The following is a 25,176-nucleotide window of genomic DNA, read 5'->3' as shown; positions in this document are numbered from 1 at the left end:
GTTGTTCGCCTTTATTCCTTCCAAGCCAGTTCACTATATGAGTGAACTTGATACTCAAATATTACACTGGTGATCACCTATCAGAATCCACTGCTGCTTATATGTATTTGATTGCCTTAAAGCATGGACAAATAATTTCTCCATGGTTTAAGTTGAATGTTTAAATTTTTACTGTTGATCCAACTCTTCTTACACAGGACGTAATGAGAGTTATCGAAGTTCAGCCCGTGCATTTGATGAATGGGATTGTACTCATGGATATGCTCTCAGTGATCAAGGCTCAGACACTGAGTATGAGAATCAAGCACTCAAAGATGACAAGGACTCAGGTATGAGTAGTCTTCAACTTGAGTTGAACTTTTCAATTCTGCATTTATGTGTGAGTAACTTTTCAACGCACTGTACATACATGTACATGTGTACTCTGGGTATCATGATTGTGGAAATCACTTTTCCACAACATTTCTGTGTTACAACAAAATAATTGTTTTGGGGCAAAGGGGCAGTTTTATGGGAAAGGTCTTAAAGAAGTCTTAAAGTTTGCATTGCGTTCGACTGCTGCTTTATCAAATTTACTTGTGATCTCCCATTTCCATTCTTGTTGTACTTAGTTATTGTAATATGTAGCATCATTTTGACGGGCAATACCATGTTTAGAACAAGAGATTTACAAAAAAAATTAACAAATCTATATCTCACTTAAAACAGCATAACAAAATTACAAGTTGGCCCATCCTAATGAAATCTGACACAAAGTTTTGGGACATGCTTCAGCACCCATGTGACTCTGAATCTCATGCTTCAGTGCCCATGTGACTCTGGATCTCATGCTTCGGCACCCATATGACTCTGAATCTCATGCTTCAGCACCCATATGACTCTGAATCTCATGCTTCAGCACCCATATGACTCTGAATCTCATGCTTCAGCGCCCATATGACTCTGAATCTCATGCTTCAGCGCCCATATGACTCTGAATCTCATGCTTCAGCACCCATGTGACTCTGAATCTCATGCTTCGGCACCCATCTGACTCTGAATCTCATGCTTCAGCACCCATATGACTCTGAATCTCATGCTTTAGCACCCATATGACTCTGAACCTCATGCTTCAGCGCCCATGTGACTCAGAATCTCATGCTTCAGCACCCATATGACTCAGAATCTCATGCTTCAGCACCCATATGACTCTGAATCTCATGCTTCAGCACCCATATGACTCTGAATCTCATGCTTCAGCGCCCATGTGACTCTGAATCTCATGCTTCAGCACCCATATGACTCTGAATCTCATGCTTCAGCACCCATATGACTCTGGATCTCATGCTTCAGCGCCCATGTGACTCTGAATCTCATGCTTCAGCACCCATATGACTCTGAATCTCATGCTTCAGCACCCATGTGACTCTGAATCTCATGCTTCAACGCCCATATGACTCTGAATCTCATGCTTCAGCACCCGTGATCTTATCATCTGAGAACTGCAATTTGCAGAACTGAGAAATACATGTAGTTGTTGGAGTTTGCAACAACATGAAAGTCCGTGTGAGAGAAAAACTTCCAAATCCTTATCAAATTCTTCACATAAAAGAAAACATTGATTACCTATATTTCAGAGTGAAACATATCCCACAAAACTGCCCTTTTCTTCTTTGTGTGCTCTGAGTACATGTATTTGCTCTGTAAACAAATGTTTGATGAATTTATCATATTTTTCTTTGGCTGGGTATTGTATTTTGGAGACTAACTACATGTACACATACACCTGTATATGTACATGTACATGTACTTACCGGCATGCCCAGGTACAGGTACTTTGCTAACTACTTTCGTGACCAAGTGCTCTGTTTGTCATTTGTGAGCACCTTCTTTAAAAAGCTTTTGCTTTGCAATGTAGTGGTGGAAGCCCAGTTAATTATCACATTGCATTTTACATCTACTAACATTTGCGAAAATACAAAGAACCTTTATACATGTAAGTCTGTATAATTGTCCGCGGGGTTCTTCTTATTCCCTGTTTGGTATTTTTTTTAAATTGAAGTGAAGCATACAGTCTCTAGCATTGAACTGAGGCAAACACATCATTTTTGTATACTGTTTGTCCTGTATGGTTATGGATCGTATTCAGTGAAGAGACTTGTCCTCTGTCGGTGATTCACTCTTGAAACTTTCACTAGTTTCAGGCACCATCTCCCCATATGCCTCGTTACAAACTCTGTGGAACTCGATCATTGCACACTGTAAGTTGTTCATCATGTTATTGTGTGATGGCTGCTGTCATATCATTATTTCTACATGTGCATGTAATATGTGGAGAGGCTCTGCCTTACCAAGCTCTAATGTGCAGAATCATGATCATAATTACTATCATGTAGCATTGACAGGATGCAAGATTTCATCAAGGCTTTTTTAAAGTGTGATATTGCATTTGTTTTGTTAAAATTTAATTTTTTACCTATTTAATTCACTTGCAATCACTGTTCATTTGTCATGCAAATATGCCAGTACTGCATTTCAAGCACCCCGACCTTTTCCAGTTGAAAAGAACCATGTTGGTGGGGAGTGTGTATTTCTTTGCTAACCACAAGACCATTAAGCATGCCTTTCATAGTCATATATGAACCAGCAAAGTGCAGTTCTCACCAAAAGAGCCTCTGCTGCTAGAGAAGTTGCGCCCTCTCTTGGTCTTGCTCAGGGCAGATATTGGTAGTTTACTGATTTAGGCACAGTCAAAGTGGATGTGATGCCATGTTGATACAAATACATGCATCAGATACAGGTGTTTACTACATGTATTAACTGAAACCCATTTTTCTGCCTCCATGCATACATGTACTGGTACATTTCACTGACACGTACATACCGGGTAGGTTTGCTCTTAAACTGTGCTACGGTACATGTATGTGTACATGTACTTCACATCACTCCAGAAATGTCAAATCAAAACTCAGGCTCTTTGTTCCTCCGTAGATAAAGTCTGCTTTTCTTGGAATTTGTCGCACTTCCACAGTACATGCAATTAAATGAACTCTAGACATGTTACAAAATTATAACCACTGATGCACATGTCAAATCACCTGTTGGCAAGCATATAACAATGTTGGAGTAATTACTGTATAAACATAGCAGGGAGTTGTTGAAACAGTAGCTGTGTCTGTTAATTAAAAATGGCTTAGCTGCCCTCTGGTTATTGATTTACCTTGTTATTGCCATGGAAGGATGGTACATGGACATGTACATATTTGAAGATGCCACACTTTGCATTGTAGTGGTCACTTGTACTTAGCATGAGTGTTCTTGCTGTAGACCATTTGCTCTTCAATAGTGAAGGGCATTTGCTGTGTGGATTTCATGTGCGGCGTTACTGCCTGTTTCTGCTGTAGTAGTAATGCTTTTGCTGACACTAGTACATTTAGATTTTACAGGAAAATGTTGATTTTTAGCGTGATACAATGTACCTTTTAATTGAAATTGAGCATTTTTTTTTGGATGGTTAATCTATGATTTTTGACGGATATAGTATTCTTTGTTAGCCATATCCATGTAATTTCCATCTGCATTTCAAATGCCAGAATGACAGTTCTCTGTTGCCAGTTTATTTTTACATTTGTCCTCCTTAGCTAATCTGCAGGAAGAGAAGAGAACAACTCAACTTACTTTCAAATACCACGCTGGAAAGATGGTAAGTTCTTTGAAACAAGAAGTTTTGTACAGTTGTATGAGTACCCATATGTCAACTTGATTGTGACAAAGTCTTGGATAAGTCCCTCAATCCCAATCCACTATCAGTGGCAGGTGTTTTGTCATGATTAAAGAAATTGCTTTGTATTTTTGACAAACAGGTGCCAAGACTCAGGGAACCCAGACATTTATATGCACAGTCCAAAGATGGAGGATCTCAGCAGGCCCCCAGGTGGTGAGTAGCCCCTTCACTCCATCATCTCACCCTGTGATCCCACCTCCGTGACCTCTGAACTAGATCAAAGATATCAGAATTTTCTTCTAAGGCCAATTACCCTTACAAGAGGCCCAATGAATGTGTGATGCATGTGGGCTGAATATTGTAAGGTACATGTGTGTAGCTTTCTTTATGGCTTCCTTAGAATAGAAAGGTTGAGATTTGTTGTGCTTGTATTTGTGTGTGTATCTCAGGCCAGCAGATATGGAGGTGTTACCTGACAGAGTTTATCACATTCCCTATGTGCCAAAGGAACGTGAAAAATTTTATCAACCATGTAAGTAAACATTCAAGGTTTCACATTTGACGTACACTTGTTAAAGAAAAGTTTTGGAAATTTTTGTACCATCAACCTTCATCCAAGACTCGCATATTTAGTTACCTTTAATCAGCTCTTTTCCTTCGCTGTTTTCAATGGATTAGAAATATGGTTACAAACGAAGCTGATACATGTACATGATCGTTTTCTTGCTCTTTCTGATGAGATTTCCTATTATTGATTGATTCATCAACTTACACTGAACAATCAATTGACTCCAAGCCGATTTCATGTACATGTAGTTAAGAATGACTGATACTGATTTGTTTCAGCTGGTTATGAGAAGATGCCACAACCCTCAGCTGAAGGAGAAGGAAGAGTGGTGTATTTCTGCCCACCGACCAAGGAAGCTTATGTGAGTTTGTCTTATTGGTGTTATCTAATTTATAACATGCAGAATGCTCTGTACTCTTCAGTTGCTCGTAGGCGGTGAACATGTCTAAAAGAAAGGTCATGTTATGCTCTGATGCCCTTGTGAATGCACAGAAATCTTTCATAGTTTCATCCATAATTGTTAACCCTTAACCTTTCAGTTTTTGAGGTCAAGGGTCGGAGGAAGCCGGAGTGGTTGTCCAATGAGGGCAGTCAAGATCAAAACTCCAGAGGACATCACACTTATCTTTGAGTCTCGGTTTGAGAGTGGAAATCTGATGAAAGTAACACAAGTGTAAGTCAATAATTTTCTGAAAGAGTGAGAAAGTCTTTTGACATATTTGATATCTGTGAAGTACCCCTTCTTCCCTTACAAATGACTACTACTACTAGATAGGCTTTTCCAATTCAACCAGTTTAATCCATTCTTACCCTTTCCAACCTAGGTCTGCCTAACCTAACTGTAACAATTCATTCATTGTGCTGAGTTCTTCAAATTACCAGAAACATTTTTCTTTTTGTAGGTCTGAGTATGACTATGAGCTACAACTTCGTTATGACTTGTACACCAACAAACACACACAGTGGTTTTACTTCAGAATACAAAACATGAGACAAGGCGTTAAGTATAGATTCACTATCACCAACTTCATGAAGGTAAGCTGAAATAGGTCAGATGATACCTTCCAAAAGTTTTGTAATGCAGAAGGTGTAATGCTGATAAGGCACCATTTCAAAATTCTTATTGGGTGGGTGTCCGACAGAACTGTGCGACTGATACATTTATCATTGGTTGGCTATCAGGTTAAGTGTTCTCAAGTGGCCAATTCTAACTGATTATGCCTTTTTATTGCATTCCTCCCAAGGCTGTGTGGCTTCAGTGCAGCAACACCCCCTCCATTATTCACTAAACACAAGTCACTGTTATAGGTCGGATGGCCCTGTCCTATAGTCAACCAATAGGAATTTTGAAATGATGCCTAAGAACATTGGTATATTTGGTTTATAGCCTGGCAGCTTGTACAACGATGGAATGAGACCGTTGTTATACTCGGAGATTGATGCTCAGAAGAGGAATGTTGGTTGGAGTAGAGCTGGTGAAGACATCAAATACTACAAGAACTATCTCAAGTAAGTACAGTCTAAACCTCAATGAGATAGATAGGTTGCTTGTTGAGTGTGACCGATGAGGGAAAAACATTAAAGAGCATTAAAGCAAACTAACGCAATCTCTCTGTTCCTTGGGAAGTGTTTATATGACCATCTTTTCATTATTTTTCTTACAGGAGATCTGATGGGAAATGTGAGAGGAATTTTTACTCGTTAACGTGGACCTGTGTCTTCCCTCATGATAACGATGTTTGTTATTTTGCTCATTGCTATCCATACACTTACTCAGATTTACAGGTGAGTTGTCCTGTCAATTGAATGATTTAAACTCAGTATATGGCTGGGTTATTTGATCACTGTGTGGCTGGATTATTTGATCACTGTGTGGCTGGATTATTTGATCACTACGTGGCTGGATTATTTGATCACTGTGTGGCTGGATTATTTGATCACTACGTGGCTGGATTATTTGATCACTGTGTGGCTGGATTATTTGATCACTGTGGCTGGATTATTTGATCACACCACCAGACAAGGCCTTATCTTAAAGCTCGTTTTGTGTCAGGTTATTAATGCACGAATAGAGAGACTCATCTTTGGTTCATATTGAACCACTACATGAATTTCATTCAGATGTTGAGGTACTCTTTGAGGTAATTGTTGGTGGCTGCATTTAATCTCTTAACAGGACTACCTACTCAATCTGTCCAATGATCCTGTATGCAGTAAGTTCTGTAAGCTAAGGATTCTGTGTCGATCACTGGCTGGAAATATCGTCCACATATTAACAATCACATCACCTGCCAAAAACCCAGAAGATGCCAAGGTAAGTTGTACCTTCTTTCTGGATGCATGCCTGAAAGTTGTTCATTGTAATCCAGTTCTACCAGTGTAAATCCTTGGATAATGGTTTATACTCCTGTCAGGTCATGCCTGTGATTCGTGTCTTTAATTTCTTCTTGTGCCTCAGATGAAGAAAGCAGTTGTCTTGACAGCCAGAGTTCATCCTGGTGAGACTAACTCTAGCTGGATGATGAAAGGATTCCTTGACTTCTTGGTAGGATCCTCAGCAGATGCCAAGGTAGGTCATAGTTGATGCCCTCTCAGATTGCTACCTGCTACTCTATCCTTTCATACAAGAATTCAGTTTGGTTTTTTCCCTCCCATCAGCTTCTCAGAGACACATTTGTCTTCAAGATTGTACCAATGTTGAACCCTGATGGTGTCATCGTTGGTAATTACCGTTGTTCTCTTGCTGGTCGTGATCTGAACCGTAACTACAAGAGTGTTCTCAAGGATTCCTTTCCTTCAGTATCACACACCAAACTCATGATCAAAAAGTAAGTTTATTCCTTTTGTTTGGATTGCCTATGAGCATACTGTTTGATTATCATAAATAATTGCTTATATCATGAGTGGCTTATTCTGAGGCCAGTTGTAATGGCTTATTCGGAGGCCAGTTGGAATGGCTTATTCTGAGGCCAATTTGAATGGTTTATTATGAGGCCAGTTGGAATGGCTTATTCTGAGGCCAATTTGAATGGCTTATTATGAGGCCAGTTGGAATGGCTTATTCTGAGGCCAGTTGTAATGGCTTATTCTGAGGCCAGTTGGAATGGCTTATTCTGAGGCCAGTTGGAATGGCTCATTCTGAGGCCAGTTTGAAGCTGTGACAATTCGAAGTCATGTTCTGACAAGGATCTGTATTGCGTTATCCACTGAACTAATTTCTTGGCCTTTGACCCTCAGGTTGATGGAAGAGCGAGAAGTTAGTATCTACTGTGATCTCCATGGTCACAGCAGGAAACAAAATGTTTTCATTTATGGATGTGAGAACAAAGACAACCCCAAGAGGAGATTAAGAGAACGCATCTTTCCTGTCATAATGGGACGCAATGCAGCAGACAAGGTAACCATTCTCACAAAATTTCTGTCCGTTGCTGACACACTTAAATATTTTTGACTAAGTCAACTGTCATAGAACTAAATGTGGTATTCTGGGTGGGTTTATAAAAGTGGCTTCTCTCCTCTGCAGTTTTCTTATGACATCTGCAAGTTCAAAGTTCAGAAGAGCAAGGAAGGGACAGGTCGTGTGGTTGTATGGCAAATGGGAATAATGAACAGCTACACAATGGAGGTAAGTGCTGCAATTTAGAACAAAGCTTGTTTATTTTCTTAACTGAATAACAGACAGTGTATTCTAAGGAAATACGGGCAATTCACAATAGTGTGCCTCCAAGAGTTTGCACTGCGTTGGACAATCAAAATGCGCGAAATCTGTCTACCCTTTCAAAACGGGCATTGGGTCTACAAATTTGTGCATTGTGATTGGCCAACGTGTTTCAAACTCTTGGAGGCGCACTCTTGTCAATCTCCTTTATTGGGTGACCACATTATTCAGCTACAGTGTTGAAAGTACACCAAGGTTTCTGGAATATTTCGTGGGTTTTAGTTGCATGTTTTCAAATTTGCCAGAAGCTCTCATGCATGCATTTTCATACAAACGTTGTTTTTGCTTGCAGAAGTTTGGTGTTGTGTCAGTTTCTGAAACAAACATATACTCAGTCTTTCATTCTACAATAGTTGAAGGACATTTATGTGTTTCTTGTCTGGCTTTGGTATTTGTTGGAAGTAAGCATCACTGCTTGTCAAAGAAGTTACCTAGAAACCTTGAGTGCTGTTGCTAAGGTAACGTTGTTCTGACTCTTCCTTCTCCCTAGGCCACATTTTGTGGTTCTACTTTAGATGACAAGTTACAGGGTCATTTTACTACAGCGGACTATGAGGCTATGGGGTATCACTTCTGCGATACCATCCTGGATTATTTTGATCCCAGTGAATCCAAAGTAAGCCATCACTCCGCCAATTCCATGGATTTTCCTATTAAGCTGTTCTTTAACTTTAATTGGGTCATTGGGTCCATGAGGTTGGGGCACGATTTGTTACAGTGTCCTTGTTACATCCGCAAGTTTTACCATCTGTCTTGACCTGTAGAGTAGGTCATTTACTCTGTAAAAATAACACACCCCTCTGTATTCAGCCTTGCAAGATGTATGCCAGTGTCAATTTGAAATCCACATGCAGGGAAATAGCTGTTCATTTTTATAGAATCCATGTAACAATTGACACCGTTACGAATTGTGCCCCAACCTCATGGAATGACCAAATTTAATTTTTTTTACCAAAGTTATATGCATTTCTGCCCCCAATTGGCGTATACCAATAATTATTACAGCAATTAGCCTATTTAAACTGTTTCCTGTCTGCCCTGATATAAGAATCAAGGATTAAAGATATGTCTTAAGTTTCAAATATTTCTGTGGATACAAATTTGCTATACTAACAATTGTTCGTTCTTCCTTTTTACTACATGCTTTCGTCTTTATTATGGTAACTTCATTTAGATATATATGTGTTTGGTGTTTAAGTGCATTGATTGAATTGTGTAAATTTGTTGCATGATACAAATAAATTCAGATAATTTGATGTCATGTGACTGGTTCATATGATTTGTGTTAGTGAAGTAATCATGTACATATAGCATGTCATGATGTAGTATTTTGTTTGTAGTTGCATTTTTACTTCACTAGTTACTTACATACAATCTTATGTTACTTCCTTGCTCTTAAAAAATGCTTATAATCAACACAAATGATTTCTTTCAGTGTGATCAAATCTTGTCTGATCTTGAGGAGAAACTGAGACAACAGATTCTACGTCATCTGGAACGGACTGGCTCCCCTCTACCTGCCGATGGAATCATTGACCTCAGTGAAGACTACTCATCAGCATTGGAATCAAGGTATGGCAAGTCATCTCTTGGACTGATCCAACTGGTGACACAAAGGGTGATTAACGTGAGAAGGATAATGCCCGACAGGTCATCTCTTGGACTGACCCAACTGGTGACACAAAGGGTGATAAACGTGAGAAGGATAATGCCCGACAGGTCATCTCTTGGACTGATCCAACTGGTGACACAAAGGGTGATAAACGTGAGAAGGATAATGCCCGATAGGTCATCTCTTGGACTGACCCAATTGGTGACACAAAGGGTGATAAACGTGAGAAGGATAAAATCTCTGACAGGTCAACTCTTGGACTGATCCAACTGTGGGCAGACAAGAGGTGGTCATCATGAGAAGAATTATGTCTGGCAGGTTAAACTGATCTGACTGTAGATACAGTGTCTGGCTACTTGACAGTGAAATATCAGGACTAGATCGGCATGGTCAAAGATTTCCTCTTATTTATAGCAGACTTCTAATAATTGAATTGGTTTGTTTTTATGTGTTTATGCAGCACGACTGGCTCTGACAGCTCAGTGGATGATGGATTGCCTGTCCATTTGCTTGCTCTTGCACCAAAGGTACTTAAGTCCAACTTCTTAAAGTTCAACGATTGTGTAGTTTTAAACTTTTTATACCTGGGTGTATTGTACCCAGAGAGTAGTTTAATTTGTGAGTTTCCTTGCTAGAACACACTGCTGTGTTTTCTTTTTCTGTTAAGATGAAAACAAGTCCTTGAAACTAGACTCACAGACTCTCAAGGAGTGTCAAACACAGTCATTTGGGATTAAAAATGGGAAATGTCCAGATATGTGAAAGGAAAGTAATACTATGAAAACAGAATGCTGTTAAGGAAAATCCATTGTTTTTTTCTCCAATAGCTAAACAAAAAGAAGAAGTTGAAGACGCGAAAAGAGCGAGACAAAAAGAGGAGTAGCTTAGAGAAAACCAAAGAGAAGGAAGAGGAGAAGAAGCCATCCACACCAAAGAAGGTGAGGAAATATAGAGACAGGGTACTCTGCTGGTCTAACAGTTCTGTGGGTATTGGGCTGATGTTGAACAAGGTCATCCAGTACTTGCACATGTATGTTTAAGATTACCGACTTGCCTCTGAATCCAGGAGTGAACAGACCCCTAACGCTTGGCATATCTTCCTCAAGCGGAAACAACCCCATCATTGGTTGAAAAAAAGCCATATATGTCCAGAGTGCTCATTTTGTTGGTGGCGATGTGATCATAACACGTGCCTTTCCTAGTTGCGAAGTTGTTTGCGAAGAAAATTGTGCCCTCTGTTGGTTCAGTTCGAGCCTCATAGTTATTTCATGTTTGAAAGAACACCAATGTTGTCTTTGTCGTGAATGTACATGTAAGTAGTTTTGCCTTAGAAAGGAATCAACAAATTCTGTTATTTTGTGGTATTTAGGATAATCAGAAGATGAAGTATCGTCATATGGATCGCTCCACATTACACTCTGCTGGTAAGACAAGATCTGTCGTCAACAAGACAGGAGATGGGATGCCGGTATTTGCTCAGGAAAGATGTGAAGAGAAGAACATTAAGAAGGTATGAATGGGAGTTTGTTGTCTAGTCTAGACTGTATGGATGGGAATTTTTTATCTGGTCTCAAAACAAACTGTGCTTATAAAAATGAGTAATTGTATAAATTTGGGTCAAAGGTGTGACATTTTTGTGTCCCAGTTACACCTGACCTGTGTAATTTGACATGGAAATATCACTGAAATTGATTGCAAACTATTTCTATTTGGTTGGCAGGTAACTTGCATTACATGTAATTAATCACTCTCAGAAATTAAAGAATGTGTTCTCCTGAAACAAATTTTGTGAATGTGTTCTTCATGAAAAAACTTGGACCCCTGATTTATAGAATAGCCCAAGTGTAAGCTTATATCATGAGGCTGTTAGGATTGAAAGACGCCCAGGTCAGATGGATCATGTCTGATTGTGATAGTTAAACTGTTGCTGATCTCAATGCATTTCACTGTGGGTTCATGTGTTGGAGTCACCCACAATCTTTTGTTTCCATTGCAATGCTTGGAGATAGGTGATCAGCCTTCAACTTGTGTGTGAGACCAGGAGTTTATGGTGTGAGAAAATGGGTCCCACTTTTAGATTGTGTTTTATATACTTTCTACCTTATTTCTCATTTTATTTTTTTTGTGTTTATTTTCAAGTTTACAATGTTGATATTTTTCTCATTGGTAGTTTCAGTTAATTATTAGCTCAGATAATTGATTGAAGAAGTAAAATTTACAACGATGAAAGAGATAATGACACCTGTCATTTTCATTTGACTGTAGACTGAATACTTGGAAGCTTTGACCAATGCCTACCTCATGAGTGGTGTGTTGAAACCAAGTCAAGGTACGTTGAATCCAATAACATTGATGATATTTTACTGTGTCTGTACAACCCTGTGCAGCATGACTGCAACTTTGGATTGAGTTATACCTTGAGCACTCATGACATTTGGTTTTCTGTCTTCACTTGTAATCTTTTCAAATCACTTTAACAATGACATTGTGTTTCTTCTTCAATGTGTTGAATAATTCACATATTCAGTCTGTTTCACCTTGATATTATTTCAGTATATTTGGGAATGCAAGCCATCATATCTGTTTCTAAACTGTTGAATTTCAGTGTGCTTGAGAGCGTTGAACTTCGTGCAAATGTACTGAATTTATACTTCGTGCCTTCTGTTGTGACCTCATTTCATTTGCCTACAAATCAAAGTCTGGATGGCTTGTCACTTCAACTGATTCTAAAGGACAGATATTCACTGCACAGAATTCAGTAGCATGAGACACCTGTTAAATTCAATGTTTGATTGGTTCCACTTGATAAATGGTACAAGCCTCTTGATGGTTGACGCAGTTCTCAATTTGTGATAATTTTGTACGCAGAAGGGCACAACTGCTCTGAGTAATAAGTGACAGCGGAGCAGCTTTATTGAAGGACTTGCAGTATTCATCTGAGAATGTGAATTCTCAATTATTGAACACATTCAAGTGAATCATTTAGGAACTCAAACTGGCTGTCGTGCTGTAATCCTGAAGCAGTAATTGGAATTGTGGTCTTGACCTCTCACTTTCAGTATTGTATGCACTTGTTTCTTTGTGTTTTTCCTCTCACTACGTTTTGATTTCATCTTTTTATTTCTGTTGCCGTGACTACACATTCACCATCTTCATCTCCATCTTCATGGTGACCAAATAGATGTTCCATCATTCCGCTATTCTGCAGGCAGTGCTTCATTGAGTGCCTCAGGTGTTCCCATGGCTCACATGGACGGGCTCTGCCCGCATCATGAGAAAGCTTTAGCACAGCAGTATGTAGCCAATCAGCTGGCTGGATTACAATTTACTGGTAAGGGGATAAGGTGACGTTGATGAGGGTTTGAATGTACACTGATCAGGTTGTAGCCAATCAGCTGGCTGGATTTTTGTTGATTGTGAGGATTGTGTAGGATGAAAACTTGTACATGTCTTGACGTACCATTATATTCAGAGTTCCTGGTTCATTTCATTACACTTTGTGTCATTTGACTAGCATGCATGATATATTACGATCATTCGGTTTTATTTTGTAAGGTGAAGTCCTAAGTGTAAGATGCTGTCTCTGCATGAAATAACCTTGCAATGTGTACTTGGTGAAGATAAAGATCTTGCTTCCTAGTTCATCATAGGAGACTGTACTCGCTCCAACAGATTAAAGGTGGCTGATTATTGCTACCGAACATTATGAAGCAATTAATAATAATAAAAATAATAATTTCTATAGTGTCGCTTAACCCCTTCAGGCCGGGACGCATTAAGACACGACGTAAAAATTGAGATCCTCGGCCCGCTTTTCAGCTATTATTCTCGGCCCACGCTCGAGCGAACTCGGTGAAAGAAGGCAGACCCTGGCTCTTGTGTATGTGGTATTTGGTCTTTGTGTGTAGCCCAGAAATGAAAAGACCGAATTTGCATGATAATTACCAGCTTCACAATGGTCCCCACTTTGAAAAGAGGCAACGGGAATGTGGAAGTGTGAGTAGAGTTGCATGCCACCAAACAATGAGCCTTTTCACTGTGTAATTCAAAGCGTGCAGAGTACGCTAGGCCACAAACTGAGAATTTGCAGTTTGGCAGGTGGCCTTCGTGGCCAAGCGAGGCTGGAATTCTTGGAGTCGGCTTTCGGAAAGAAATTCCCGTCGAGAAGGAGTTAAAACTAAATTGTTAAACTACAATAAAAATGAGCAAAACATTACAGCTACACATAATATACCGTACACAATAAATCTCTAACAAAACATCTCTAATACTATATTAAAAAGATAGATCTTAAGATTCGCTTTAAATCAGAGAAAAGTGTAATTTGTTTTAAGGACACAGGCAAGTCATTCCAAAGTTGACTTTCCGGCACTGACTTTCTTTGGACGTTTCCATTCAAGAATTGGAGCTGAATTAACTCTAGTTTGTCGTTTAAATTGTTAAAGTGGGAGACTGAGATAAGCAGGTCCAGTGCCCCAAACGGCTCGGAAAGCAAATATTAAAAGTTTAGATTTAATCCGCTGCTGAACAGGGAGCCAGTGTAGACGGTCAAGAATTGGTGAAATATGTTCGTTCTTCTTTGTTCCTGTTAATAACAATCTAGTTGCCTGAGTTCGAAGCTTCTGGAGACGATTTAACTCATACAAAGGAAGACCATAATATAACGCGTCGCCAAAATCCAACCGTGAGGCTGTAAAGGCATGGAAGGCTAACAAGAAGTTTGCTGGGCAAATATTTTTTAACAGCAGTGATCTTTTGCAAATAGAAAAAACCTGTGGAGACCACCTGTGAAATGTGTCTATGAAAAGTTGAATTACAATCGAATACAACCCCAAGGTTGCGGGCAACTTCACTAGGATAGATATTGGTGTTACCGATCTTAAAGCAGACATCATTTAGAGAATAATGTTTCTGATGTGGAGATCGCAATACAAGAAATTCACTTTTCAAATCATTGAGTTTAAGCTTATTTTCTATCATCCAGTGACGAATATCATTGAGACTTGTTTCCAGTTTGGCAGTAACAGACAATGATGAAGCATCAGAAAAATTCAAAGCATGCCAACAGTGTATCATCAGCACAAAATGCCCAGAAATGCCATGATCATCGATAATCTTTTTCCAGTGGATAAGTATAACATGAAGTAATTGTACTCAATTGTACTGTTTAATTTTTCTGCTTGATACTAGCTTCCGCTGATAACTGGAACCGTTGTCCAGCTGAGCCTGAAACCACCGTAGAAGTTGTCCCTCAGGCAAACCTGTCACCATTCCAACATAGGAATTTTAATAATCACATGGTGACAATGAATGCACTACAACAGCAACAGAGACCCCTCAATGAGTACATAAGACAAGCTGCACAACACATCAAAACAAGGTAAACATGGCCATCAGGTCAGAGGTCGTAGGCATTGTTGTAATTTTGCTTACAATCCAACAACAGCCTGTATACCTTAATGGGTATATTTAAGGTAGCACAGCACATTAAAATGTGACAGGCAATGAAGTCTGCATAAAGGTCAGGTTTTAGGTCACGTCACATCATGTCAAGAATGGGATTTCTCTTCAAATCACAGTGATATCAAGTTGGATAGTAGTAAACTTGATAGGATAAACTGACTGAGAATTTGGTGGTGTTATTGTTTTATTGCTCAGACCCCAGACAGGCAAGAGGTCACGAATAGGCTCAGCTAGTCCAATCAAGACACATCCCTCTCCGTTTGATGAACAGTCTGAAGGCTCAATGGGGCATCAGAGTACTCCAGATATTATGAAGAGAGGTTGGTAGTGTATAAACTGGAGTCATATTTGGCTGGGTAACAGATCATATCTGAGAAATAGAAATATCAGGCAAATCAATAATTTTTATCTTGTCAAGCCTTGTCATTTTTCTGATGGGTATGGTTATGACATGCCTGCTCATTATGTTAAGTTACTTTGATGAGTTTGTGGTCAGATGTCACGGTGTGGAGTCCTTATTCTCTGTGTTTATCCAATTTTGTTTGAACTACAGGAGCATCAATCAGAGACAGTAGAAGTCCCTCAGCTACAACTTTTGCCGTTTATGATGGGTAAATATTTTCTCACATGGCTATTATTATTAACATTTAGTGAATTTTGGATCTCATTTGAATAGAGTTGGCTGATCCCTTTGTACAAGTGTGTTCAGGTTTAGTGTTAGTTGTTAAAATCTAGCAAATCTAATTATGAAAATGAAATCAAAACATCTAACAGTGCTGGCAATTGTTGTCTCTGCCTGAAATCCTTAACAGGAAGTATTGCTTCATTTTCATTGCTTGGCATTTTTTAGGCGTTCGTATGGAAGTCTCCTTGGTCAAGAGAGACCTTCCTCAAAGCAGAGTGTACAAGGTAAGACCAGTGTGGCTACTGTCATTTGTTACAGTAGGACTTGTTGAATAACAAATAAATTGCTTCAGTCTAGAGAATACACTGTAAGATGAACAGGTGTATACATATGAAGAACACACCAAGCAGACCTAAGAACCCTAGCTGGCTGTATCTCCAGGCTCTGGTTGTGGTGAAGTATTGCATAATTTCCTCAGCAGGGATGCAACATGCAGGTTTTGCAATCCTAGTATGTTTGACAACTTCCAAATTGAATGAGTGTAATTGATTCCGTTGATATATTGATCTAAACTTAGCTTGACCTTGGAGGATAGGTTCAGTGATTCTGCTTGATCAAAGGTTTGATTGAGTGCTGATTGATTGAATGATGAAATTAATCGTTATCATCAATCAAATCATATTGAGGAGTTGGTTTGAAATATTTGAAATTATTCTCAAGAAAAATATTAAGTGTGTTCACCATATTTATATGAACTTTCACTTCATGCAACGGTAGCGGGATCCCATTATAGCTCATTTGTAACTAAGAAAATACTAAACCATGATGAAGATAAACCAGGTTAGTAGACTGTTTAACCAGGTTAGTAGGTTAGTAGTTTGCTTAACCAAGTTTACACAGCACTGATTAACACCAATCCAGGTTACTTGGTGTCACCGCATATTATGCACTGGTTTCAAGGTTAAGGATAAATTTGGGTTTGTAGTGTTTTTTCCCTTGTCATTTTTTTGTTTCCTTTTTTGTAGTTATTGTTGAAGCTTTTAGCTGTTTGCAGTGTTGGTGTGAACTGCGGCATGTCATTCATTGATTTTTAAGAAAAGATCAGTTTTTTAGTATATGCAGTTTTCGTTATATTCCTTTGGCCGTGCTAACTTTAAGAAGTCACACTTGTTCTAGATACTGAATTATTTGACATTCGAATAGCTGTCCAGAAATCTGAGAAGTAAAATGTTGTAGGTACGAACATTTCCCAAGAAAGCTTCCTCATTGCAAACCACCCTGAGCATGATTGCTAAAGAAACATATCTAATGCTGTCATTGCTGTTAACCTTGAGTTTTGCAGACAAAGTTTGAGTGCAGAGATTGCTGAGGAGAAAATCCTTTCCTTCCCTCAGATTTCATTTGCAAAGGAATGATGTTCATGTGCTTTGAGCTTGATTAGATAACTGTAGAAAGCTGCATAGCAAGGTTTGGCTGGTAGGGGCTGCGTGACACACATCTTGCATGCCAAGGTTTGCATATGGTTTTGACAATTGGTCCTCATCTGTCAAAAGAAATCCAATGAGTTTGAAGTGAGCAGTAAAAACCTATGTTGCTAACTCATTTGATAACATCTGTAATGAATTTATGTAAGTTAATAAGTTAGATTTGTTTTCTTGTACTTGCTTATTGAAAAAAAATACACTGACTCAATACAAGTGGACACTCCAGTGTGAACACTGTTAGTTTTGAATTTTGTTTTCCCTGAGACATTGTGTCCATTTCTAATCAAGAGTAAAATTTACTGCTTTGTTACTGTGTAATTTGTTGAATATTTAGGTGGCCTGCTTTATTGGCTGGCAATCTGCACCTTCCTAACTTGCTCGTAGAGAGCAATTAAAAGGAGGTTCATTGCAAGCCACTGATATCTTTCCATAGATTCTTCATTCCTCATATAGCAACGGTTACATCATTGTTTCTTGAGTGGTTATTTCTCACCATTCCCATTCATCATATGACAGGCTCGTCAGACAGTGTGGTAGATTCTACTCAACAACCTGTAGCTTCTCCCACTGCCTCTGGTCTCATATCTGAGACTGGTAGAGGCTCTAGGTAATTGTAGTTGTTAGTTTCTCTGTAGATCTTGTCACCATGTTAACTTTGAAATTGCAATCTTGACAGAGGGCGCTTGACAGAGGTACATGTGATGTGGAACATGTGCTTTATATTAAGATTACTATGAATGTAATGACTATTTATAGCAAGATGCAACTTTTGGTGATCATTGCTTATCTTGTTGGTACACTTTGTGCCAGCAGAAGACAAAGGATTTTCTCAGCAAGATGCCAACATTGTGGTGTGTCCAAAAGAGACAATGTGGTCAATTCATAATAGCGCTTTGGGTCGACAAATTTCGCACATAGTCATGGGTCAATATGTTGCAAACTCTTGGTGGCGCATTATTGTGAAACAGCTGTATTGTTGACTTCATTGAAGGTTGTACCCCGGTCAAGTTCCTTCTTTTGTCTCAGTTTAGCCAATTTGCTCATGTGTCATGCAGTTTTCTTCTGCAATCAAGCTTTAAGTTCGTGTCCCTACCAAATCAAAAATGTTGTTAAAGCTTTCCAGAGTTTTTACGTGAAGTTTGCTTTGAAACGTTTGTCAGCGACTGAGATGCAGTTATTTTTATTATCTGGTTTTAAATGAGTAATCTATTATCGCCCAAAAATTAATGCAATCTCTGTGTTCATCTTGAAAGCTGGGTATGTGCAAGTTGGCTACTTGTCCGTAATTTCACATATCTACACTATTGTTATCTCCATCATTTCACATGCATGCATTTTAACAAAGACAAACTCACTCATATGACAGATTGCTCCGCCTACTAATTTGCATAATCCTACCTATTACCTCCATAATTGAGAAGTAGCATAGCAGCTAATTATGCACTTGTTTTGACTCTCCACCCTGAGTTGACGTGCGCCCCACTGGTAAAGGAGAGACAGGCTGGGTTGGTAAGAAATTTTCAACTGAGCTCATGTACAGGCCTTGAGCACATGTGAAACCATACATATACGAACCAACATAAATTGATTGCAGGTACTCGGCATGTCCTGTGCCAAATGTGTCTAACTGTATACTGCCATGTTAAGTTCCCACCAGAGGAGTGTCGTTTCTATATAAAAACCTCTTGCTCCTATTTGGAGTTGGAGAAGATACGACAGGTGTTGCCTGTTTACATTATTCCCTTTGATTGTTTGTAGGATCTTCTGGCATTGCTTTCTTCTGGGGGACTACATGTACATGTAGCTGATTTTTTGTAGACAGATATCTGTGTTTGAAATCCTAAATAACTCCAGGAAATTCCAATGTGTGAAATAAATGAGTGCAAATACACACATAGGTAGAGATTGGAGCAAATAGCTAGGCAGGGTAATCAGAAAACACAGCCAGCTGTATAATCGGCCAAATTAGGCAATATCACCTGTGCATTGTCTTGTGTAAAGAGTGTCAATGTATAGCAGGTGAGTGTGTTACGAGCTGTTACTTGTGGAATGTCATTAAAGAGATGTGGCCTTGCAGCTTTTAGAATACAGCATAAAACTTGTTGTCTTAGTGGCATTTCTGAGTGCTGTTTTTCGTGGCCAACTTAAAGTACTGATTAAGTTTCATCTTGAGTAGAGTTGGATGTAAGAGTTGAAATGACACCCAGATGATTTCTCAGAATGGATGCTGTTAAATAGTCACATGCTTTTGGGTTTTGGCCAGAAGGCAGGTGTGTATGTGATTATTTACCTAGATATTTCTATTGATTTTCTTTCAATCATTATTTTCAGTGGATATTCACACCCAATAAGGTAGCAAATTGACAGAGAAGTCCAAAGTTATTTTTCATTCTGAAGCAGTTGTGAACACCACAATTCTTGATAAAGTCTAGCTGTAAATCCCCCTTTTCATCAGTCTATAAATTCAGCCATTTTGCAACATTGGGCTACATGTATTTGATTTATAATTCATAACTTGGGAAATTTTTCTTGCATTTTATGTAACTTGACAATGCTGCAGGTGTACTTTACTTTTGATGTACCTGCTAATGACATTAAATATGGCTGCTCTCATCCAGAAACAAACAAGGTTTCCAGCAAAACATATCCTTCATAATAATTACATGTATATTGTTTCTCAGATTTAGAATCTATCCGTTTTGTGGCAAGCTACAAACACATTTTTATTCATTCGTCATTTGTCAGGTTATTTTAGAATGTAACTTTATGTGAATTGTAGGTGTTGTGAATGAGTAATGTTCTCTTCCACTGTGATCGTGTGTACAAATTTTAAGTTTTGTTTTCAGATGTTAATCTCTTGTTTCTTCACATTAACAATGCTTCTGGTTCCTCATAACTAACCAGTGTTCAGTTTTGTGATAGATATGCAGTGGAGTGAACGTATTAACTCACAGTTGATGATGTTGAACAAGTTCAGTTGAATTAGGAAAATTGATGCGCCTACAATAACTCAGAAAATGAATCCATTACAGTTTGGTGTCTGTGTCTTTGATCATGTGCAAATGATTGAAGCGTCAGGCCTTTTATAATTACAAGTTCCCATCATGCCCACAGCATTGATTCCAAGTTGTTTCTGAAATAGTAGTCCAGAAATCACAGGTTCAGTTACAGTTCAGTTTAATTTCCTTTTCTCCGCAAATTTATTTTTGCTGGAATTAGATGGTTTTTGTTGTGTTTGTATTTAATCTAGGACAGGGATTACCGCTCCTTGTGTTTTCAAGGCATTTACATTTGGCACTGCAGCACAACTGTGATGACTATTGGAGAAGTTTGTTTTTACATCTAACCTGATAAGTAATGTGATTTGAACTTTCTACTTTCTTGTCTAGACTCAATGACTATATTTTTTAAATCTTTTGCTAGTGTCAACTCGCCCCAGGTCAACTCGGAGAGCAACTGTTCCAATCAAAGGACCACAACTCTCAACACAGTGGAAGCCAAAGATCTAAGCAAAGGGTCAAAGGTCAAGCAAAGTCACAAACATAATTCTTTTTAGCTAATGTTAGGAAAAAAGAAGGATGGAGGTTTGAATTTTTCTAAAGAAATTCTAATTTCTCTCATCACAGTTTGTTGGAAACTCTTGTAAGTCTCTAGTCAGTAGCACACTACATCCACATGTACATTGTTATAATTGGCTTGATTACAGTAGGTTGATTGATTACAGCAGGTTGATTGATTACAGCAGGTTGATTGATCACAGCATGTTGATTGATCACAGCAGGTTTATAGAGTACAGCAGGTTGATTGATTACAGCAGGTTGATTGATCACAGCAGGTTGATTGATCACAGCAGGTTAAATAAACACACAGTTATGGTTCAGGTTGTTTATGTGATTCTGTATATGGCAAATCTAAGCTTACTTGTGTACATCCATTAAGATTTATATGACCCCCTAAAGAAAGCTTTTGTCAAGCAAAATGTGATTTCTTATCATTTGACTCTTCCAGGGTGAGACAGAGATCCGTAGATACTGTGTCCCAACTCCTGTATCATCTTCAAAGGCCCCTACTTCCTCAAAGAGACATGAATCTCCTGTATCAAAGATCCATCGTTGCTCAACGGAAGCTACACCAATAACAGACACCTCTGCCTTCACACTTCAACAGCGTAACACTAAGAGCTCCCACCACTTTCATAAGGCCCAGAATTTCTACTCTGGTTCCTTAGTCGCCCACAAAGCAGAGCAGGAACAGCAGTCGGACCATCCCCCTCAAGAACTGATAAGAAGGGTCAAGAGACTGGTGGCAGCAGTGGGATAAGGTCAAAGCAGACAGGATCTCCTGCAGAGAACTCCACTGGTTATCGTATGAGTGTTGCCAGTTTGAAGAAAGCTGGTCTCATTGGGCAGAATTATGCAAATATGAATAACAATGCTGAGGAAACTTTAGCAGATGGAAACTGTACCACTGAAGACATATCTGAGAATAAGGTTGTAAAGACGGAGGAGGTTGAGAATATTCAGCAAAGACAGAGAGTCGTATCACCAGTTGTAGCAGAAAAGGGAGACAATGTATCACTCCACTACAAACAAGAGATTGGTGGCAAAAGCAATAGTGATACAGAAACTGATTCAGAACTTTGGAAGGAAATACGGAAACCTAAGACTAATCGTGATAATCTCAGGGTATCAAATCTAAATGAAAAGGAAACACTTCAAAGAACGCAACAGCAGCTGAGAAGGCGGGTCGAAAACAGGGCAAAATCAGCCAGTCAACGTAGCACCATGTCAAATAGATCAGAACCTATCATCTCTGATAGCAGATTTTTTGGATCCAACCATAAAAACTCAGTCCAGAACTCTGGTATAGTGGGACGCCCAGTCATGTCTCAACCAAGCACTCGTCCGTTATCAAGTAGTAGTTTGAGGTATACACCCAACTCTGTCAAAAATGTGAACAGCACTCGACCTACTGTAGACAGTATGCAGAAATACAAACCTGCAACAAGTAACGAGGAGACGGCATATACTACAGTACCTGTCAAGCCATTCCCTAATAGACCTCAAACTCCAGGTGCTACTTCAGTTTCTATGGGCAACCAGTCAATGAAGGGACAGCAGCCAATACGTAGGAACAATTTAAAGCATGGCCAGTCACGGAGTCCGAAGAACCTCTCTCGGGATCTCTATGACGATGACCTCTATGCTGAAAGGGTTATCTCTCCACAAAGCACCAACAAGTTTGTCCACGTGCAGCAGTTAGCGTTGCAGATGCGTGGGTTTGGTATAGCGCCCTCTAGTGATCAGGGTGGGGTTTGTGATGGAGGAAGTAGTTACCATATTGTGATGGAGGGGGCGGAGTCAGTTGAGGCGAAGAATGGGCAGAAAAACAGTGAGGTATGTTGAGCAGTTTCTCATTTCCCTCAGTCTGCTTTCATTTATTGATGCCAGAATTTATAATTCATTATGCTGTGTGCGCTGTTCTATTTAATGTCACAGTTGAGGTGATATATTTTTTTCATAAAAAATATATCATGTATAATGCTAAAACTGGCTAAAGTGACCTAAAATATAACTACAAATAAGTAGGAGTGCCTGACGTTTTGATCCCAGCAGAATCTTTCTCAAAGGCAACAAATTTCTGCTAGGATGGAAACGTCAGTCCCTCCTACATTTGTGAAAAAAGAGGTCATTTCTCTTAACTTGCATCCATGAGTGTGGATTTGCACATTACTGAAGTGGAAAATACACATTCCTTGAACCATTTTTCAGGTTTTTAAAATAATGAACAAGTATTTCAGTATTGTATAATTTTCTTTCCCTAGTCTGTTCCTGCTAGACTTCATTCTGCTAAAAGTATCCGTTCTCCTTTGATGCATGACCCCAAGTCTCAACATGATGATGCCACCCATGCGATAGATAAGCTTGATGTTGTTGTAGAATTCCAAGGTGGTTTCCAAGGAAACCAGAAGTCAGCAGCCATGATGAGATATGCAAGGAAGAAATGATAGGTGATGTGGAGAACTTATCCCTGTGGCATGGAATCGGATGTATTTGCTTCATTGTATCTAGAGTGTTGACTGGGCTTTCTCAATCCACCTGATGCCCAAACTGAATAATGCCAGGCTTGTCAAGTCTGCCAAATCATAGATCTGTCTTGATTTAGAGCAAGAGGATTTGAAATGAAACCTGCACTTAAAGGTTTCCTGTTTCTTAAACTCAAATCTTAATAAAAACTGTGTATGTACAATGTACATGCACTTACGAGAGGTGAACAAGGTTATTCAGATATTTTTATTGGCAAATGTTGTCTTTCACTTGGAGCTTTTAAACAAAACTATGCATTGCGTAGTGAAAATAGTACAAAGATGGCAATGCCTTCTTCTGTTGTAGTCTGCAATTTATCGCGTTGAATGCAGTTGCCTTGTCATGACAGTGCAGTTAGGGTTCTTTTGCTTAAAAGCAAGCTTTGTCAGTTTAAAAAAACTTGCTTTGGAAACTGCAGTGACATGTTTTACCTCGTCTTGTTTCTGTTAATCATTGTTAAAATACTGTTTGACTTGCTGTGAAAGAAATCTATTGTAAACTTCAAAGTTATTGTGTCTGTTAATGTATATAATGAAAAGAATTATAAATTTGTATATTTGAGTGGATAGATTATTTTATTGAAAAATATAAGCAGTTCAAGTTTTGAAGTTCAGTCTTAAGTCCAAATTGGACACAAATGAAAAAAAGTAGCCCATTTGTTCCTTTTTACCAGCAACACTGTCATTCCTTGAAGGACAAAGCCTTTTTCCTTTCAACACTCTGAGGTCATTAAAGTACACTTGGCTATTTCTGCTTATTTCAAATTAATGTCAAGCACTAATTGATGAAGAGGAACCAAGTTCTGAACTCTCATTAAAATTTGATGTAGATTTGTTTTATTTTCATTCCAAGCAGAAAAGTCTGATGCATTGGAAAACTGACCTTCAGTTTGTCCTTAAAAACATGCGCCCTGTGGTTTAATAAAATTTACGTACATTGTTCGTAAACCGAAATCCAAAGATATGACACCACCCTCCATCAGTTGGACACTTCAATGCATTTTATTTAGGCACTATTTATATACAGGACGGAATATTAAAAAATGGATAGTGAACAGGCACAAGTCTATCAATTGATCAGTGAATAGATTGACCAACCAATCAACCAACAGATCAATTGAATAAATACATGTTACTCTTGGCAGCCATATTGCAGTGTTCAGGATTTATACAAATGTAATAAAAATAAATTTTTTATCACAGCTGATGTGTTGTCTAAAGTAAGGAGTATTGTTTGGTTATTTTGACCTCTGTAACTATGTCACAGGTTACAACTTTCTAGTCTTCTGAGAAAATGTAGACTTTTTACCCCGTTGACATATCCTGTGCTTTGTTACCAGATCACTTATTTGTGCTAAGATGAGGGTATGTACGGCTGAGCCTACCGCAGCTCTTTCTTGCTCAAGAAACTGAAGATAATCCAGATGGCTTACATTAAAAGCAGAACTGAACAGCATTACTGATAACTACCAATACATTACAGTTAGTGTAACATAGGCTTAGTACATAAGTACAGTATGTTAAGTCTATTCAAGTGTTTGGGAGCTTCAGGCTGTAGCTGTGGAAGTGTTTCAGACCTGGCGTATGGAAGATAAATTCATGTGTGTGTATAGAGCTTTGCAATACACATCAATTCTGCTTTTTTAATGGCTTTGTCAAGGAATTGCAGTCCATTTTCTTGTACCTTTCTATATTTGTTTGTGTTCACAGTAATAAATAGTCATTTTATTACTTATAATTTCACATATTTACACAAAAGTCATGAAATTACTGACAAAAGTGATTAAGAAAAATGATTGTCAATACTTTTTCCGGACAGATCATTTTGGGACGGCACATTTGCTGATTTAACACTGCATATATACATAAATATTCTACAATACAAAATACTAACAATACAAAAAAAGTAAAGCCTTCA

The 25,176-nt window shown here is 38.7% G+C and overlaps 1 protein-coding gene across 1 annotated transcript; it reads left to right on the top strand.

Moving 5' to 3' along the window:
• Positions 1–178: 178 nt before the first annotated feature.
• On the top strand, positions 179–25,174 carry LOC147795793 (uncharacterized; the record flags this gene model as incomplete). The annotated part of the gene is given in 31 exon segments (XM_087130434.1): positions 179–329; positions 3,621–3,682; positions 3,843–3,916; positions 4,153–4,235; positions 4,550–4,632; positions 4,811–4,944; positions 5,174–5,306; positions 5,659–5,780; positions 5,936–6,056; positions 6,448–6,585; positions 6,730–6,840; positions 6,930–7,099; positions 7,509–7,668; positions 7,795–7,896; positions 8,480–8,605; positions 9,425–9,561; positions 10,062–10,128; positions 10,429–10,539; positions 10,971–11,111; positions 11,867–11,930; positions 12,783–12,932; positions 14,792–14,981; positions 15,260–15,384; positions 15,618–15,675; positions 15,915–15,973; positions 16,467–16,529; positions 17,690–17,780; positions 20,597–20,696; positions 21,182–21,428; positions 21,431–22,569; positions 22,998–25,174. Coding segments are annotated over 31 exon segments (4,695 nt in total), but the record flags the coding sequence as incomplete, so codon positions are not given.
• Positions 25,175–25,176: the final 2 nt, after the last annotated feature.

This window comes from Acanthaster planci, linkage group LG20, assembly GCF_054643075.1.
Source record: "Acanthaster planci isolate LZ-2023a linkage group LG20, COTS_SCS, whole genome shotgun sequence".
NCBI classification, from domain to species: Eukaryota; Metazoa; Echinodermata; class Asteroidea; order Valvatida; family Acanthasteridae; genus Acanthaster; species Acanthaster planci.
This window is presented reverse-complemented; position numbering and strand designations above follow the sequence as displayed.